At 36.8% G+C, this 21,057-nt stretch overlaps 2 protein-coding genes across 2 annotated transcripts; one reads left to right on the top strand and one right to left on the bottom strand.

Annotated features, from left to right (window-relative positions):
* The first annotated feature begins 1,215 nt into the window (after window positions 1-1,215).
* Window positions 1,216-6,376, top strand: LOC126819967 (uncharacterized). The gene is made up of 2 exons (XM_050548052.2): window positions 1,216-1,289; window positions 5,377-6,376. The coding sequence occupies exon 2, from the start codon at window positions 5,381-5,383 to the stop codon at window positions 6,374-6,376; it is 996 nt and encodes a 331-aa protein (XP_050404009.1). The 5' UTR covers window positions 1,216-1,289; window positions 5,377-5,380.
* Window positions 6,377-9,359: 2,983 nt separating this feature from the next.
* Window positions 9,360-20,758, bottom strand: LOC126819687 (protein fem-1 homolog C). Its single transcript, XM_050547872.1, has 2 exons — window positions 20,689-20,758; window positions 9,360-14,659 (listed from the first exon to the last, which is right to left on the bottom strand). Exon 2 carries the CDS (start codon window positions 14,644-14,646, stop codon window positions 12,601-12,603), a length of 2,046 nt encoding a protein of 681 aa, XP_050403829.1. The 5' UTR covers window positions 14,647-14,659; window positions 20,689-20,758; the 3' UTR covers window positions 9,360-12,600.
* Window positions 20,759-21,057: the final 299 nt, after the last annotated feature.

Here is a 21,057-nt window from a genome sequence, read left to right as displayed (position 1 = left end):
TCATTTCTACTTTTTACCAACACGATCCAGTTTCAGCTAGATTTGTGGACATTTTATTTAGATGCAGAAATCTATCTGATCACGTGACAAGCTTATGATTTTTGCTGATTAATTGATAAAACAAACATTAATCGAATTACGCTTTGTCAGTTTTCCAATTAAAGGGAACTATCAAAAAATACATTTCTTCTACAACAAAGCACTCGAAACTTTTTTCATACACTAATAATGGCTTCTTGTGATAATTATTTATCAGTCTCCACGCTCTTTATAATTCTGGAACGAAATGGGGTTTTAGGTCTCACTTTTCTCCACCAACTGTGATGATGAAGATGGACATAACACATGCAGTGTACTATGTTGGAAAGCGGCTCTACGGCCTACTCTTATTTTGTCATCGTGTACAAGGGTCTCGCTTTTTCGACACACCCGATCAACTAAGCAGCTTGCCAGGTTCTCTGTCCTGCACCACTGACAAGGGGGAAACCACGCTCTTTACTCACTGAGCCTCACTCCCCATATAAAATGCCAAACAAACATTCAAGTCTATGCAGACAACTATAATTTATCGGATTCGTCGGCTTTAAACCATGTTAAACAGATATATTTAATATTTAGAAATTCTAACAATATTAACCCCATTACTTGGAACCCATTCGAACCCCATCTCTTGTTTATTACCCGACACCGGTAGCTTACGGTGGACAAACATGGCGGGTATTGGAAAATTGCGTGGGTGTGGATTTTGTTATTTATTCTAATAGCGTTTTCCGAGAATCTATCCGGATTACCGCTCTTGTTAAAATTGTTTAACGTTTTAACTCATGACGTCGACCGGTAGACTATAGCCATTCAACAGACAAGATCAGGCGCATTAGTTCTGTTACGTCTTTCTTGTAAATATATTTTTTTTCATTTTGAGTGAAGTCTGCATCATTACAGACCCGGGATTTTACTGCGCAGTGGATGCTTACGACTGTCCCCCGGATTTATTCACGTGTAGTGCGGAACTCTGCAGTTCCTAACTACATACAAAGATCGGACTTGATTAATTTTATGAAATAAAAACGCTATTCTTACTTTAAGAATTTATGGTGATATTAGGTGTGATTTGTTGAACTTTGGACATATACAATCGTATTAGTCTACTTTACCATTATCAAATAGTGCAAGATAATACGGTTATCATATCTTATACTACATGTATATAATGACGGCTGATCGATCCCTCATTTTGTAAGATAACTTCTCCCCAGATAACGGTAAAACTACAAGTGTAATAACAAAAGGTAGGATTTATTTATTTAGGTTACGCTATTTTCCTTTCACTGCTTAGCCGTTGTTTGTATTTTCGTCTGTTTATCCCTGATCTATACCAAAAGGCAAATATTTTATTATCAACGCAATTATCTCGGAAATGTATCCATGAATTATAAATCTGGAGTTTCCTGGAGTTTTGAGGAACGTTTTATGGGAATCTGATGGTCAGAAAACACATTTAACATGAGTAAAATTGAATACTACGCATCGGAATTCATGTTATTTATTACGAATTTTGCAAGAACGTACAAAGTATACATCATTTACATGAACCAATATCTTCCATATATTGTTGTGGTTAATATATATAAATTAGCAAAGATATGACTATGTCCACATATTTCCATCAACCTCCCGCGCTTAGTCAAGTTTGACCACCGATGGATGATTTTGTCAAGATCGATCGTGTCCGGTAGGCCCCGCTCTCACGCCAGAGTAAACAGTTCATTGAGAAGTTCTTGTTTCATTACTGAACGCATAACAGTATGACTAATTTGAGCTATGAAAAACCCGTCTTCATCAGCATTGTTCGGAGCAGAACAGTAGGACGTTAAACCCCATTTCATTTCATTTCAGCTATAAAAAAAAACTGGCACGTATTGTGATATCCCATCATGAATCATAAGTATACACAAGGGAGGAATAGTGGACCGGCCGCTAGAGGCAGCACGTTCCGAAGAGCCCTAGTCACGGGGGTTCGATGGTCCTGACAAAGAAAATTAGATCGTCGGAGTAGTTTCCTTTTGATTTAGTTACATACTGGAACCAATGGTTTCGTTCCCCATATCTAGAGAAAAACAAATGAAATTGGGTTTAACATTCTGCTCTTCTGCAACAACTGGATTAATGAAGACGGGTAATGTTCTATGACGAGCCATTTTGCCCGAACAGCGTCGTTTCCGCCTACTCGTCTTCGAGATCACGATGTTCGGCTTGGGAGTTCCTCGGAATTATTCGGTGAGGTTTCCAGTTGTCAGTGGTGCAGGACGGAGGGCCTGGCAAGTGTCTAGTTGTTTGGATGGGACCTAAAACCCAGGCGCTCATATGAAATTGGCCTGTATCACACTTCATTAACAATGTTGGTGGAGAAAGTATATTAACCCCCATGTTATGAACATCTTGATAGTACTATAAGTATATTTCCATGTGGCAAAGCAGAGATGAAATTCACATTTTAAAAAGAATATGGGACACCTATTCAAACCATACATTTAATTGTCACGGCTTTACTGGACTCATTACTGATACGGGATAATAAGCATTTTTGCGCCAAAACCCCCCCCCAAAAAACCCAACAATAATAATAGAGGATTCTAATTGGCCAGTGGACGAGTGGTTCTGAATCGCCCACTACACGGAAACAAAGTGAAAATGAATTCAATGGTAAATGCTGAATTAAAGTACTTGGAGAAATTCGTTTGAAATTCCAACTGCCAAGGGATATTTCACGTATATGTGTACATGAGGTCTCGGTTTTTCGTACAATCCGAAAGACTATAAGTTGTCCCTTGTTGTTACGCCCGCTTTTTAGTGGGCAAGTCGCTGACTCGTTAACAGAAAGTCAGGGGTTCGATCCCGGTGTTGATCGAGAAAGTTCTCCATGATCTTCCAGTTTAGTGTCCCATTGTGTGTGTGGTGCAGGCCGGAGGGTATCTAGTCGTTCGGGTGGTACAAAATGAAGGTTCCGTGTACGTGGGCGTGCACATAAAAGAACCGTGGCGGTTAGAATTCGATATAAGAGCATGCTGTAACCCTCATAGCCCGCTACATGTATGGCGTATATGCCCTTCTTCATTAGCCTTGTCAGTGCAGACGAGCAGGGCGGTAATCCCCATACCATTTAATTTCTAGTACTTATTACAAGAACAATAGGATGCGGATATAACAAGTAGTATATATATATAATCTGTTTTACTCACTTGATATCTACGGAGTACGGAGCCCCTTAAGCGCAATTTTCGATACTTTTTTTTAATTATTTCGTTTAAACGAAATAATTAATTCGTTTAAACGAAATAATATCATGTATTTAGTTTAAACGAATTAATTATTTCGTTTAAACGAAATAATTCATATAGAAAGACGTGTGTATGTACCAATTCCAACTAGTTGTATAGTTACAATAGCTGACCGTAGACCATTCAACAATTACGTAACGGGCGGTGGGTGGTAGGTGTCAAAAATTGCAACGTTTTGTCATCGTTTAACAGTTTACATGGACCTCCAAAAACTCGAAAGGATATCAGCCAAATGGCCGTCAGTCACTATCAGCAGACAGAATGGTACTTGGTGACAAAGGGGACTCAGTCATATCGGGTTTCTACCACCACTCGGACACCCCCCCCCCCCCACTCGGCCACATAGGGACTTACTCTACTTTGCCACACCGGACCCTCATTTCACTCTTCCACACCGAGCCCCCATCATGAGAAACAAGCGTCCTAACCACAACATACCATAACGTTTCAATGCAATTCATAACGGCACAGGCGGTGGGTGTCAAAAATGGCAACGTTTTGTCATCGTTTAGCAGTTTACATGGACCTCCCAAAACTCGAAAGAATATCAACCAAATTGGCCGCCAGTCACTATCAGCAGACGGCAGGTACTTGGTGACAGAGGGGGGTACTCTACTGTTATGTATGGGGAGGGGGAGGGGGTTTGGGGGTCATTCCAGTGGCGACATACATGCATGCCTTACATGGGGTGGGTGGGTGTCAAAAGGTTGGCTTTTATTACATGTAATGTAGTCTACTTTAAAAAAAAGTATCGAAAGTTACTGCATTAATTTATTTAGTCACCGATGCATAATGATGAGACCGACTGCACTTATTTTGAGACCGACTATTTTTTTCACACATTTACGCCCCTGCGTAAAACCGCTAATCTTATAACGCATTGTCAGCGCTCTTTTAGTGTTCAGACACAATTTTTATGGAACAAGACATCCGCACTTATGATGTGTACAGTTTTAAAAAACTGCCCAAAGCTGGTTTATTTTTTGCAGTAGATGCAGTTTTGTAATTTAAAACATTTTCTTTGCCTTTTGGTATGTCATCTGTGTAGACCTACTTCCTCGCATAGTAAAAAAAAACCAATTAAGATTACTTTTAATGAAAAATTAAATCATCTAAATTTAGTAAATCTATCCATATGTGACAAACATTTCCTTACCCATGTTCAGAATACTTTATATTTTTAATATTGGTTTGGTTTTGAATCTTCTTTCAGATAAGCCATTTTTTTCTTTATTACTAAACATGTAGTGCATATTGACCACATATATTTCAGATGGTTAGAGAAGACATCACCAACAAGCAGGGGCTTCCCAAAACAGGTGACCCCTTAGTAACCAACATGACCTTATAGTCACATAACTGTCTCTGATTTTGTATTATTTTTGACCATATATTTGCCCTGAGGAAGCTAGCATTTTAGTCCAGAGCTTGATCATGCCATCTTTCAAAACGACAAATGTGTCGGACAATAATACTTGAGTAACATTTGGCGATTGAGCACAATCAAACAAAATTCAATTTACCTTCTTTTATGGCAGATATTTTTTTTTATACAAAAATGTCGTATAATCCTTGAGTGGCATTTAGTGATTGGGCACGATAAAACAAAACAAACACAATTATATGGAATGCAATCACTAGTTGATATACAAAAAGCGTAAAGTTTAGACAAGTATTCTGTTATCGTTATCAAGTACAAAATATCTTAGTATTTTTTATTTAGACTACCGTTAGAAAATTCTAATAGTTATTGATGTTGGAATTTAAATTGAAATAAAGATCCAGCTCGGAATTTTATAAAATAATGTAACAATGTAATCGAAAGTACACATAGTTGTTTTTTATTATTTGAAATGTAAATATACAATGATTAATTTTAAATACATTTTCCTGTTTTGTAACTTTGAAGATATGTACCGTAATAGTTGATTATTAAAATATTAATTGACGGAATTTGCATTGTTTTGTTTGTTTTAATTTTCAAAATTTAAACAGAACTTAATTTTTGTCCTTTCGTTCTACTCTCTTATAATTTTAGATCAATGCCATCTGTACCTGATAATTTTCCTATCAGGGAGGTGACCAGCATCGAACAGAAGAGTTTTAATGGGACATCCTTTCCGTTGATACTGTCCCCAAGATCGAAAAACCAGTTGGAAAACAACCAAACTATGGTAGAATGGATAACTTTGCATTCCCAGATATTCGATCAACTCCTGTTAAAGAACGGCGCTATTTTATTCAGAAACTTCCCGATAACAAACCCAACTGAATTCGATCTATTTGTTAAGGCATTTGGTATGGAGCCTTTGCCCTATGTCGGAGGTGCGGCGCCCAGGTCGGTAGTGGTCGGTAACGTTTTCACCGCTAACGAGTCTCCGCCCGATCAACCAATTCCCTTCCATCATGAAATGGCACAGGTTCCTACCTTTCCTAAAGTGTTATTCTTCTACTGTGACAAGGAACCAAGCCAAGGTGGACAGACGCCATTGGTTATTTCCAACGAAATTTATGGAGCCATGAAGGAGAAGCATCCCGATTTTGTTCAAGAACTGGAAGATAAAGGTGTTTTATACACCAGAGTACTTCCGGAGGTGGATGATCCCTCTTCTCCAATAGGCCGAGGTTGGAAGTCAACTTTCGGGACCACGGATAAGAAAGAAGCCGAGGAGAAATGCCGCAATCAGGGCACTTCGTTCGAGTGGTTACCGAATGGCTGTATGAAGACCGTTACCGCCGTACTACCAGCAATTCGAGTCGATGGTCGCACTGGTAAGAAAACTTGGTTCAATTCAGTAATAGCTGCTTACACGGGATGGAAGGATAGCAGGAATGATCCAGAAACTGCCATTACATTTGGAGACGGGTCGCAAATGCCCAGGAAGATAATGGAAGATCTAAGCGCAACTTTGGATAAACTTGCAGTGGACATCACATGGGAAAAAGGCGATGTTTTTATGGTGGACAACAGACAGGTTTTACATGCGCGAAGACCATTTACTCCACCACGCCGTATCCTTGCTGCACTTTGTAAATAACTTCATATATATATATATATATATATATATATATATATACATGTATATATATATCTTGAATTTTTTTTTTAACAATTTTTACAATTGTACATATAACTTTAGTTTGTGTCATATTTTTAATTGTCACTGTTTATTTTACAAATGTGTACAAATTATTATAGATTTTTAAACTATTTCATCTACATAGGTGTTATTTTCTCTAAATTGGTGTGTGTATGTTTTGAGAGAGAGAGAGAGAGAGAGAGAGAGAGAGCGAGTTAACGTCCACTCAACACAAACTATGCCCTGTCATTTTGGGACCAACATAATATGCTTCAATTTTTTTATTTCACTCATTGCGTAGGGGTCTTTAGCAGTGGGAGGATCCGGAGAAAACCCAAGAAGTGACAGGCGACCTTACTCCTTGCAAGCAAGTAGGGAATAGAAACCACGCCACTCAATGACAGACATTATGGTTTTTACGACCAAGGTTGGTAGCCTACCAATCATTGGATTTAATACGTATTTGGACTAGGAACTGGGTCCTAAGCACTACTACTCATCATGTTCTTATTGGTAACGATGCTCCGCCAATTCCAGTACAATCGACACGCAACTTTGCATGCTAGTTTGAGTAATTTCTTGGACAGTTGTGTATAGATTGGCAGATTTTTGATACGTTATAATTCCAAGATGGCCCCGTTGACGTCATCGTCATGTTTAACAAAGAAAATATATAAAGTAGGTGTAAACAAGCCGATTTCCACTAAACATAATTCAACATTTAATTATCTGGACTTCAATAAAAGAACGCGGATTAAAATGGTACATGTAAAAATGGGTAAAGTAACATAAACGATATGTTTGTAGCCTAATTGGAATTTGAATAGGAGTGGACAAAAGCAAAGTTGCAACAGTCAGGATAGCCATAGACATCATTATCACAAATTCGGCGCTCGCGAATTTTAATATGGAGATATGAAATTTCGTCACCCCCTCCGCTGAAAACCATAGTCCTGCCCCTCTGTGCTACATGTATGATGTTAGAATAGAACACGTCTTTCTTTTTACTGAACATCAGATGAAAATGTATTGATTTAAGTCAAGAGTGGGCAATATTCAGTCTTACATAATTTACATGTCAGTCATTTTGGAGGTGTTTGCCGGGGTAGGGTGATTCTGGAATTTATAAGATCTTGCCATTTCGAAGTCGGAAAAACCGAGGTTCGGCCATTAGCAGTAGATATAAAAATAGTCCCTAGAATCAATTTGAATAAGAGTAAAGGCCACTGGTAGGTTAAATATCAAGGATAATATTTATACGAGAACCCCGCCCCTTCCCTCAATGTCCATATTACATATTAAAAGTAAAAAGATACAAGATACATGCCCCGCAACCTTTCTGATTGCAACAGAATTTCTTTTGGAGGTATGCATTTCAGTAAGGTTTCCTGCTCATCAAACTAAAAATGTTCCCAAAAATTTTTGTGGAAAGGGATCAAATTGCGTAATATGCTAATTAGCATAATTGCATGTTTCAAAAATTGACTTAATGCTATAACTTGGCTATCAAATGATCAAATGTTCAAATTTGGTAGAAATTGTATCTAAACCCATATTTTCGTGGCCAGGGAAGCAAATAAACACATTTAGAATATAATCACTTAAAGATACATTATGTAAGATTTAGATAAAGAGCTAGCCATTCTTGCTATAATTGTTCGAAAATAGATAATGTAAAATGAATAATTTGAAAATTTCATTCAAATCACTCTATTGCGAGCGAAGACGTGTGCAATAATTTCAACCACCTTACTGCTTGTTCGAAGCCAAGTCTCGCTCCTCCATTTATCAAAATATGGCCGAACTGTTATAAACTATTTAATATCGGAGAAATCCAATGCCATAGAGAGTTGATTATGGTCTGGATAAGTTAATTAATGTCTAATTCACGATTTAGAAAACATTTCAGGCCAAAAGAAAAACCTGCAGAAGGAAGATTTATCTCTTGCATAATGTATGTTGAATTACATGATGCACAATATGCAAATAAAGAAAATGAAATGAAATGAAATGGGGTTTAACATCCTTTTCCTAAACTGGGCTAATGAAGACGGACATACATCACACAGTGTGCTACGAGGGAAATTTTGCCCGGGCAGCGGTGCTATGGCCCACTCTTATGTCTAATTCCAACTGCCAAGGGATCTTTTACGTGCACGCCAATATGTACACAGGACCCAATATGCAAATAAACAGCCGCCATTAGTGAAAGACTTATTTTCCATCTAAATTTTAAACTCTTTGACCTAGCTCTTGACACTAGTACCTATGCCCATAATTACAGGGTCAATGGTGCCGAAAAGCACTAGGAGAACAGCACCGTTATATTGCATAATATAGAATATGCAAATTAGACACCTCAGCCATGACTTGAAAACACACACTTAGTCCAATCTTAAAAAAAACATTTGGAATAAGTATGACTTATCTGAAAAGCAGGCTTTACTCAACAACTTCAAATATCAGTGCCCTATGGTTATGGGAGTTAAGAATCCAGTGAAAACAATTATAATTCAATCAGTCTATTAAATAATCTGAAATATGCAGATTAGGCGGTTGCGTTACAGAAATTACGGTTTTTAGCTCCCCTCCCCCGCGATAATATGGCTCTTTGTTTATTATATCTTCTGCAAGAGAGCATCTTCAGTGTATTACTAAAAGTTTACTGTTATTAAAATGTTATACATTTCGTTTAAATTAGGGCAAACAGACAGAATTACATATCTCAATTATCTCCAAAATCCCAGAAAGCGTCTTTTTTTTTCTCCAAATAGCTTCACAACAGAGGGTCTGAATGTGACAGAAATGATCAATATTCTTCAAGCTTTTTATTGACGGCAGGGTATGGCTCTGTGTTTAAATCAAATCTTGCTTGGAAGAAGCGACACCAGACCCCTAGTCCAACACTAGCTGGTCAGAACTTATAAAACAAAAAACTAAATGGACACAAAACACTTTAATAATATATGTACATAACAATTTAAATAACATAACCAATTTATTCAATATTATTATGTATCGATGCTGTATCTTTGAAGAAATTATGGCAACAAAAATCTCTGGCTAAAACATTCGATTCTGTCTGATAGAAGTGAGAAGGAGGACGCGCAGAAGAGAGAGAGAAATGGGGTTTAACGTCCACTCGACACATATGGTTTAATTTATTTTAATAATTCGCTTGCGCGTAGGGGTCTTTAGCAGTGGGAGGAAACCAGAGGACCCAGAGAAAACCCACCCTACTCCTTGTCACGTACAACCGGGGATTCAAAACCAACGCGCAGAAGAGCAACCTCTGTGGTAGTTACATTAGGAATTGTCTCTGATCGGAGGCTGTCTTAAAGGAACTGTCCTCTATGGTGGTCAGAGTTGAAGTTTTGTTCTTTTTCATCTAATTTTCAAAGCCAAAGCCAGAATGGAACGGGACGACTTGTTTAAAAGCCAGTTTAATACTCGACGATTCACCTTTTGGCATACAAGATAGCATATCTTTTAAAAGTGTCCAAATATAAAATGTTCAGTAAATGCAGGTATTGCTTGTATTGATAGGTTAAATAATAATTTTAATTTAATAAAAGCCCAAGATATGGCAGGTGTAAGATTGGTCTTTCAGGTAACCTTATTTCACAGGTTAAAGGGAGACAACCTCGTTTTGTTATGGACATTTGTGAATATAACAGAGTGAAAGTTATCAAATTTGATATTAAAATTAATACAATCAATAACAAAAACAATATCAAAAAGAAAAGTAAATGACTTTAAAATCTCCTGCCTGGAGATGTCATCTCTTTAGCTAGTTTATTCCACTTACAGGCCATAAGTTACCATTCTAAAAAATATTAGTTAGTCCGATAAAATCTTACCCTTAACATTTTCTTTGAATGATCATTCAAAAAACAAAAGATATATTGTCTATAAAAGGAAATCAAAAACAATGAATCATATCAAAAAAACCCCCCAAGTCTTGTGAAATGTAATGGAAATATAACGCAACAATGTTTCAGATTGCAGCAGTTGCAAGCCAAGATACGCCCACATTTTGCAAGAGATGGACAGAAAACAAGCAAAAAACAAAGGCGTTTTTTCGTACAATCAGGGGCCATAATCCAGAAAGGTGTGGTCTGAACTGCTCAAATATCGAAAGGGACCGAATCTTTGAGATATAAAGATATATTTTAGGTTTCATCAATTGTGATCTCTAGAGGGTTCACAACCTTCGTATTACATACTTTTACACAATTTGCGTACAAGAGCGGCCATTTTGTCAGGCAGTTTAGTTTTGAATTCAACCTTCATTATGGTGGAATGGTGATATAGTTCCACAGTTTTTAAAGTCAGGTAAAAATTGTGACCTCTAGAGAATCCACAAGCTAAAAACACGATTATTTTTGGTACAATTAATGGGCCATAATTCAGGAAATTAAAGTCTGATATGCGTATCGAAAGGAGCCAAGATCTTTGGATTATAAACACACATTTCTAGTTTCATCAAAATCAGATCAAATTGTGGCCTCTAGAGGGTCCACAACATTGATATACCATATTTTTACACCATTTACGTACGAGGGGCGACCATTTTGTCCGGAAGTTTTGGTCCGATTTTCATGAAATTCGAACTCAACCATCATTAGGGTGTAATGGTGATATATTCAAACGTTTTTTTATAGAGGGACTACAAGCTAAAAAACATGATTTTTTTCGTACAATCAAGGGTCATAATTCAGGACGTGACAATCCGATGTGCGCGTGAATATCAAAAGGAACCAAGATCTTTGGGTTATAAACATGTATTTCAAGTATAATATCTGTTATATAGCTCACATTTTGTAATTACCAAATTAAGGGGTTATACTGTATACATCCATTATTATACATTTCTTATTAATAGGGCTTCAAATTGTGTTTATTTTGTCTATATTAAATTTATGGCTTTGTTGATCCCTGATTATTGTTAAACCCTGATTTTGTTAACCCCTATCAATTAACTATTATTTAAGTTTTAATTATCCTTTGATCAATTTATACATTATTAAACACTTAATAGGGCCTCAGTTGTGTTTATTTTGTCTATATTAAATTTATGTCTTTGTTGCTCCCTGATTATTGTTAACCCCCATCTATTAACTATTATTTAAGTTTTAATTATCCTTTGATCAATATAACCATCATCTTGTATTATAACAGCATTTATCTATGGCTTCTTTTTTGTTTTACTATAAATATCACCTTTTAGTTTAACTAAATATCATTTGTGCTTGATAACGATAAGAGAATACTTGTCGAAACGTCGTGCTATACTTATAAACCAGTGATTGTATTTCCATATAAACTGTGTTGTGTTTTTAAGTTTCATTAAAGTCAAGTAAAAATTGTGACCTCTAGAGGGTCCACAACCTGCATATACCATATTTTTACACTATTTGCATACGTGGGGCGGCCATTTTGTCCGGCAGTTTTGTTCTGATTTTTACGAAATTCGAACTCAACCATCATTAGGGTGTAATGGTGATATATTCAAATGTTTTTATAAATCGGATAAAAATTGTGACCTCTGGAGGGACCACAAGCTAAAAAAACCACGATGTTTGGTTGGATTTTCACGAAATTCGAACTCAACCATCATTAGGGTGTAATGGTGATATATTCAAATGTTTTTTTATAAATCGGATAAAAACAGTGACATCTGGAGCGACCACAATCTAAAAAAACATGATTTTTCGTACTATCAAAGGCCATAATTCAGGACGTTACAATATGCGCGAATATAAAGAGGAACCAAAATCTTTGGGTTATAACCATGCATATCAAGTTTCATCCACAATTGTGACCTCTAGAGTATCCACAAGCTAAACACGTGATTTTTTGTACAATCTGGGGCCAAAATCCATGAAGTTATGATCTGATACATGCCAATATTGAAAGGAACCAAGATATTTGGGAGATACAATTTAGACCTATATTTCAAGTTTCGTCAAAGTCGGATAAAAATTGTGACCTGTAGAGTGTCCACAAACAAATTGTGGACGAACGGACCGACAGGGGCGACGGCATAATACATCCACATGAAAATGTGGGCATATAAAAACCATTTTTTTGCCCTTAAAAACATGTTTTAATTATGTCGACTACTATTTGTTAAATATCTGAAACTAAAACAACGTAATAAAAACAAAGCTTTCACAAGCCTATCCATGTTTTAATATAAAGTTTGTTAGAGAGTTTGGTACCTGGTTCACAAAATTTAGCTTCTTTTTTACGATGACCCGCGATGCTAGACATTTAAGATTTATAAAATTTAAAGAAAAGATGGGGAAATGCTTTCTGTGTAATACATCTAAAGCATTTTCACCATGTTCATTGCAGGAATCTAGATGTGATCCACTCCGTAATAAACAGTTTAAAATGTCTTTGCCATTTTTGTCTAGCTCGATAGGGCAATAATTTACGCAATCAATAAGAACAGTATTTTTCTCGACATCTAAAGCTTCAGGGTCAGCACCACAAGCAAGCAGAACTTTGACCGTTTCTAAAGTGGGCATTTCTGAATATGGCTCCCCACAGATTGTTGAGGTGGATTTGTGTAGTGCTAAATGAAGAAGTGTTTTTTGGTGACAATCCCTTAAGTTCATGTTGATCAATTCATGAACCAGTTGGACAAATCTGGACAAATTATCCCCTGTGGGTTTTTGTTTCTGAAGTAGGTTGATTAACTGTAATGAAAGTTTCATCAATATCAGGGGCTCTTGTTCATGGTTTAAGTGGAGATATCTTCTACTGCCTGTTGTAGGTTCTTCTGTTGTTTTAATATAATGAACCAAAATGGCAAATACTTGAACAGCGTCATCAAAATGAATGCCATTAATTCTTGGATTAGCCTGTACCTCCGAATCCATTTCCCAGAATAATTTGGCTAAAGCTTGAAGCGTTAATAAGCACTCGTGACTGTGAATATCTTTCCCCCCTCTCAACTGAAGAGCATATTTCCACAAATCTACACATTTCTGATAATTCTGTGTATCCGCGTAGACGGCTCCACGATACATCAAGCCATATGTTGTATCTTTGTGTGAGGAACCTAGAATCCGCTCCCGTATTAACAAAGATTGCATGTAAATAGACTCAGGATCATAAACTATTGTTTCTAGTTCTTGAAGATCTTTTGCTTCCAAAACATTGCCATATGCTGGATTCGGCTTATCACAAACCTTCTTAAAAACGGTATTGTTTGGGTCAGCAAATCTTAATTGCATGGCTTTTTTCCACATTTTGATGCCACCTACAATATCGTGTTTATCATCTATAAGATTAGCTCCCAATAATTCGAAAGCGTGGATCCTTTTTTCAAAATCGACATAAAATGGTAGCAAATACTGCATTATATCTATATGACCACGGAGGGCTGCAGTTTGTAAAGCGTCATCACCAAAATCATTGACTGCAAGAAGCTTTGTGTCATATCCAACAAGGAGTTTAACGGTTTCAAGTCGACCTTCTCGCACAGCGTAATGGAGAGCTAAATTTCCAGAACTATCATGGTCATTCACATCTGCTCCTTTTTCGATTAAATATTTACACAGCTCGGAACTTTGCACTGCATTTATAAGACATGTTCCACCATTAATATTAGGCTGGTGTATATCAGCTCCGTGTTCGACCAAATATTTGATACAGTCTATATTCGTCATGTAACAAGCAGATCTAACTGGAGTTGATTTGGTATCGGACGGACTGTTCACATCAGCTTTTCTTTCTGTTAAAGATTTGACCACATCCAATCTATCTGAAACAGCTGCACACCATAATGGAGTGACATTATGCTTTGATTGATCCTCTTCTACTTCATATATCCCCTTCTGTTCGATATCAGCACAACACTCGTCTATCAGATATTCAACGAAACCAACCTTTCCTAACCAGCAGGCGACAAATAACGGTGGGTTACTTACATGATCGTCACTGTAGCTTACAACTTTTTTACGTATATCTTTATTCAACTTTTTCATTAAGCCTTTTAGTCTAACTGAAGGACCATTGTCTTCTTGAATAATTTTATGGACTTTTTCAGAAAGTTCAGAAACATCCTGAGATAAATCTTCAAAATTCCCTTCAGCTGTTTTGAATAAGCCCTTTAGTCTAACTGAAGAACCATCGTCTTCTTGAATAATTTGATGAACTTTTTCAGAAAGATCAGAAACATACTGAGATAAGTCTTCAAAATTCCCTTCAGCCATTTCGAATAAAGACCTGAAATAAGAAATAAAAGAATTTGTTTTCAGAATCTTAAATTTGAATTAGTCCATTACACAAGGTACATGTAAATATTCCTTTCCTTTGACATCTGTAACTAAACATGCGGTTGACATGCAAGATACACCCATATTTTGCAATAGATGGACGGATAACTGGGAAATAGAGCTTACGGCTAGCCCCCGGATCCATTCACTTTTTTTGAATTGTCTGTCTGTTTGTGTTTTCCTGAGTATGATGTCTTGTCTGTGTATTTGTTTTTGTGTAAATTTTGTGTGGTGCAGTCCCCCTGCACTTACTATTAGTCTTATTGTCTGTTAACCTGCGGCTGCCAGGCAGTATACGCCCACATTTTGCAAGAGATGGATAGAGAACAAGCTAAAAACAAACAGGATTTTTTGTACAATCAGGGGCAATAATCCAGAAAGTTATGGTCTGAAATGCCCAAATATCAAAAGGGACTGAGATCTTTGGGATATAAAGATATGTTTTAAGTTTCAACAAAATCGGATAAAAATAGTGACCTCCAGAGGGTCCACAACCTTCGTAGCATACTTTTACACAATTTGTGTACAAAGTGCGGCCAATTTGTCGGGCAGTTTCATTTCCATTTTCCCGAAATTCGAATTCAACCTTCATTATGGTGGAATGGTGATATAATTAAAAAGTTTTTAAAATCCGGAAAAAAAAATTGTGACCTCTAGAGAATCCTCATGCTAAAAATGCGATTTTTTGAACAATCAGGAGCCATAATCCAGGAAGTTACGGTGTAACGGTGATATATTCGAACGTTTTTTTATATCGAATAATAATTGTGACCTCTACATTCAAGGGCCATAATTCAGGAAGATACAATCCGATACGCGTGAATATCGAAAGGAGCCAAGATCTTTGGGTTATAAACATGTATTTCAACTTTCATCAAAATCGGATCAAAATTGTGACCTCTAGAGGGTCCACAGTCCACAACATTGATTTACCAGATGTTTACACTATTTGCGTACGAGGGGCGGCCATTTTGTCCAGCAGTTTTGACCTGATTTTCACGAAATTCGAAGTCAACAAACATTATGGTGTAACGGTCACATATTCAAACGTTTTTTTAAATCAAATAATAATTGTGACCTCTAGAGGGTCCGCAAGCCAAAAAGCGATTTTTTGTACATTCAAGGGCCATGATACAATCCGATACGCGCAAGTATCGAAAGGAACCAAGATCTTTGGGTTATAAACATGTATTTCATCTTTCATCAAAATCGGATCAAAACTGTGACCTCTAGAGGGTCCACAACCTTGATTTACCAGATGTTTACACTATTTGCGTACCAGTGGTGGCCATTTTGTCCAGCAGTTTCGGCCCGATTTTCACGAAATTCGAAGTCAACAAACATTATGGTGTAACGGTGATACATGTATATTCAAACTTTTTTTTAAATCGAATAATAATTGTGACCTCTAGAGGGACCACAAGCTAAAAAGTTTAAAAACACGATTTTTCATACAACCAGAGGCCATAATTCAGCAGGAAGTTACGATTCGATATGCGCAAATATTGAAAGGAACCAAGATCTTTGGGTTATAAACTTGCATTTCAAGTTTCATCAAAATCGGATCAAAACTGTGGCCTCTAGAGGGTCCACAACTTTGATATACCAGATGTTTACACTATTTGGGTATGAGGGGCGGCCATTTTGTCTGGCAATTTTGGTCCGAATTTCATGAAACTCAACCTTCGACAAAATTACGGTGTAACGGTGATATATTCGAACGTTTTTTTAAATCGGATAATAATTGTGACCTCTATAGGAACCACAAGCTAAAAACGTGATTTTTTGTACAATCGAAAACCGAGATCTGTGGGTTATAAACATGCATTTCAAGTTTCATAAAAATCAGATGAAAATTGTGACCTCCACAATTGACGAACGATGGGCGGCCCTTTTGTCCGGCAGTTTCGGTCCGATTTTTACGAAATTCGAACTCAACCATTCTTAGGGTGTAACAGTGATATATTCACACGTCTTTTTGAATCGTGACCTCTATGGGGTCCACAAGCTAAAAACGCGATTTTTCGTACAATTCAGGAAGTTATGGTCCGTAATGCGCTAATATCGAAAGGAACCGAGATCTGTGGGTTATAAACATACATTTCAAGTATAAACTAAATCAGATAAAAATTGTGACCTCTACAGTGTTCACAAGCTAAAAACGTGATTTTACGTACAATCAGGGGCCATAATCCATGAAGTTACAGTCCAAAACATGCCAATATCGAAAGGAACCAAGATCTTAGGGTGAACCTATATTTCAAGTTTCATTGAAATCGGATAAAAATTGTGACCTGTGGGTTTTCACAAACAATTGTGGACGGAGGCAACGACAATATACGTCCACATGAAAATGTGGGCTTTAAAAACTGTAGCCCCTACAGCGATACCAAGGTTTACGCAAAAAGGGGGTAACTTTGGAACAGAATGTTACGGATCGTCGAATATTGATAGGGTACGTCCTATGACTGGGCCCTGATGCTACACACCAAATTTGAAATAAATCTGTTAACTAGCGGCTGCCAGGCAAGATACGGACACATTTTACAAGAGATGGATAGAGAACAAGCTAAAAACAAACACGATTTTTTGTACAATCAGGGGCAATAATCCAGAAAGTTATGGCCTGAAATGTGCAAATATCGAAAGGGACTGATATCTTTGGGATTTGGGACATAAACATATATTTTAAGTTTCATCAAAATCGGATAAAAACTGTGACCTATAGAGGGCCCACAACCACTGTATTACATATGTTTAACACAATTTGCGTACAAAGAGCGGCCATTTTGTCGGGCAGTTTAGTTTCGATTTTCCCGAAATTCGAATTCAACCATCATTATGGTGGAATAGTGATATATTTAGGGCTGCAACAATACGCCAGGCCACATTACGATGCACATCACGATTCATAGCATAGAATACGATTAATATCACGATATAGGAAATAAATCTAAAGTCTTTCAAAAGGCCTACTTTTATGATTTACTTTAATGTGGTGTTTTCTCGGTCAACTGAACGGATTTCATTGCTGTCATGCTTAACGGGAAATCCTAAGAACTCCCATACTTGTGACTTCACTTATACTTGGTATAGGGGATTTCGATCTCAATATTGCTTTTGTCGATCGTGCGACTTGAATTTGGTGAATTCATCATGAAAAAAATTCAGCTGCCTGGCTCGTATTGCCACAACAATTTCAGCCAATGAAAAGCATTCTCGTTGTCAGGTCAGTCATACATTACAGAACAGCAAAGGAAATAACGTTAGGAAGATTTTAATATGAAATATTTAATATACATTGAAAATATGTGGTGATCAATGTACATAGTACATGTATGTACAACTACAAATCGCCATTCTTATTGTATACAGTAATATTATCACAAATCACATATTAGTGGCATATAATATGTATATTAAATGTTGTATGATTTTTTCCGTATATATTATTCAAGTGTGTAATTTGAACGAATTTAATTTCCTGCACGACTTGCTTAACCAGACTGATATTTTATTCTTGACGAAAAAGCTATAATTAGCCACTTCATGTGTCGAAAATGCATTAACACTCGCTGAAAGTAAAAAAGTTATTTTGCTCATGGACTTTGTTACGCATTTAAAGGAATATCGGTCTATTTTTGTGAAATGATTATTTGGATAACGAATTGCGATATGGACATTGATTGTATCGTGCATCATGGATTTTTAAAACATGGCGATGAATCGTTACAACCCTAGATATATTTAAACGGTTTCCAAAATTGGATAAAAAATTGTGACCTGTAGAGAATCCACAAGCTAAAAAACATTAATTTTCGTACAATCAGGTGTAACGGTGCTAAATTTAAATGTTTTTTAAAACGGGATAAAAATTGTGACCTCTAGAGGATCCACAAGCTAACAACGAGATTTTTTGTACAAACAGGGGCCATTAATTATCTGCTCAAATATCAAAAGTAACCACTATCTTTGGATTATAAACATACATTTCAAGTTTCGTCAAAATCGGATAAAAATTGTGACTTCTAGAGTGTCCACAACCTTGGTATTGCATACTTTGACCCAATTTGCGTACAAGGAGCCGCAATGTAAACTATAATGTAAACTTGCTAAATTCACCTTTAGGCTTAGTGACCCTGGAGGTCAAAAGGTGAAATTTACCATTTTTGCTCTAGGAAGATTTAAAGCAATAAAATGTCAACGTAAAATTTAAAAATTAAAGCGAAACCTGTTCTAATTAATAATAGGTGGTCTTAGCACCGAACTTTTACTATGGAACGTCGAAAATGATCTTGCATAACAGAACCAACACACTTTGAAACCTCCGATTTATTTTCACAACGATTGTTATACATAATGATACTAGTTATCTGAAAAACAATTGAATAGTTTCAGTGTTGGACTCCAGCCTGCAGGCCGCGTGGATTTCCGAGAATCCCAGTCTAGGAAAACCGACGTTAATCTGTGATGGGAAAACACGCATCTGACGACGAGATTAAAAGTTTGCAAACTTTTTATTATGAGTTTTTATGAATTTCGCCGTAACATGGACGCAGATAAAACCGACAAATGCAGGATATATATGTCGTATCGGTAAATGTTAGCGGGGAAAACTTTGGCAGGCTTTGTGATGCGGCCTGCAGGCTGGAGTCCAGCCATGGAACTATTTAATTGTTTTTTTCAGACAACTAGTACATTATGTATAGCAATCGTTGTAAAACTAATTCGGAGAGATTTTGATGTAACAGTTTTTACGTATTTTTGAAACAGGCTCCGAAGCGTTTTGCTTCTGTTATGCAAGATCATTTTCGACGTTCCAAAGTAAACGTTTGATGCTAAGACCACCTAAAGATAAATGTTAAATGTTCCTATTATTAATTAGAACAGGTTTTGCTTTAGTTTTTTATATTTTACGCCAACATTTATTACTTTAAAATACTTTAAATCTTCCTAGTGCTAAAACGGAAAATGTGACCTTTTGACCTCTGGGGTCACAAAGAACAAAGGTGAATTTAGCAAGTTTACATTTTTATTGAAATTGATTACTTTCGATCATTTTCAGCTTATTTTCATGATACAAGAATGACCGCGCATTCACTTTCAGTGCAAATGAACCCATTTGACCTTTGACCCTGAATATCTCGAAAACGCCCCAACGGCGATTGATTACCACTCGGCATCATTTTCTACGCAAAATTTTACTCTAGAAAAGTTGGGTCTGGTTTTGTGCCCATTTGATGGACACACCCCCACCCCCTCGCTGAGCCTCCAGACTATAATGTAATATGAATGTTAGGCAAAATATATAAACTGATTTACATTCAATCGTTTCTGTTTTTGCTCAGTTAGGTTTGGCAAAATACGCCAGAAATCTCAATCGAATGGCAATCTCTAGCGTCTGGTTATTCTAGTGTACACTATATAGTATTTATTGCACATAAGAACATGGTGTCACCGTTTGACATGACTTGTGGAATATGTCTAGCCTCGTTCTTTGAGTCCATTGTTACAAATGGCGCTGAAACGCATTATGGTACACGATTCATGTACCAATGGTAAAATGTTTATTTTTTCTTAAATATTGGATATCAGAAGCCCATCTTTTCCCGGTAAGATCACAACATCAATGTTGATGTAATTTGACAAATAAATCGTGTTTTCAATGTTGAAGATTTTGGATGATATTGAGTTAGAGACTTAGCTACTTTATATAAGGGTAGTTCGCACTCTCAACTCGTTGAATTCACTTCCGTCTTCATAAAATCACGATTTTGTTGGCTCGATTTGTCCCGTCCTACTCGCAGACGCGGGTCGTTTCAGTTCACAGAGCCAGGGCCCAGGGGTACTGGGCACAGTGGTAGAGTGTTTTATGGGCTCACTACTGAAGTTTTAGTGAAGATCAATGAATTGAGACTTTAACACCGCGTCTTTATTATAAAAATTATACTTTACAATTGACTAATTTAGCCTACCTACCTGGGATTTTTGATTATCAATTAAAAATAAACACGAAAAAAAATAACAGGAAGTTGTCCCTTTATTTGGAGTTCTCTCCCTGTACATCATTCGACTTACATCGTCTTTATAAGATTTGTTTCGCCCGCAACGGCCTGACCAATTGGGCCTGACCAGAAACAGGTAGGTTGTGCCCTTTAATAGCGAACTACAATTTTAAGACTCAGACACCGTTCTGAACGAATTTCTAGGATTCGAACCATAGAAATTTTTTCTATGATTTGAACTATTTTCTGAATTTTTGAATTTACATAATATATAGTCTCTCGATAATCCCGCCCTCAAAGGTTAGTGACACTAAAATTTCAACATAAAGGTACCCGGTAGGCT

Source organism: Patella vulgata, chromosome 1, assembly GCF_932274485.2.
Source record: "Patella vulgata chromosome 1, xgPatVulg1.2, whole genome shotgun sequence".
Taxonomy (NCBI): Eukaryota; Metazoa; Mollusca; class Gastropoda; family Patellidae; genus Patella; species Patella vulgata.
The sequence above is the reverse complement of the archived record's forward strand: the minus strand, read 5'-3'. Positions and strand labels throughout refer to the sequence as shown.

Bases quoted from the DNA above. Each gene is read 5' to 3' on its own strand.
- LOC126819967 (XM_050548052.2), top strand. From the start codon at position 5,381: ATGCCATCTGTACCTGATAATTTTCCTATCAGGGAGGTGACCAGCATC.
- LOC126819687 (XM_050547872.1), bottom strand. From the start codon at position 14,646: ATGGCTGAAGGGAATTTTGAAGACTTATCTCAGTATGTTTCTGATCTT.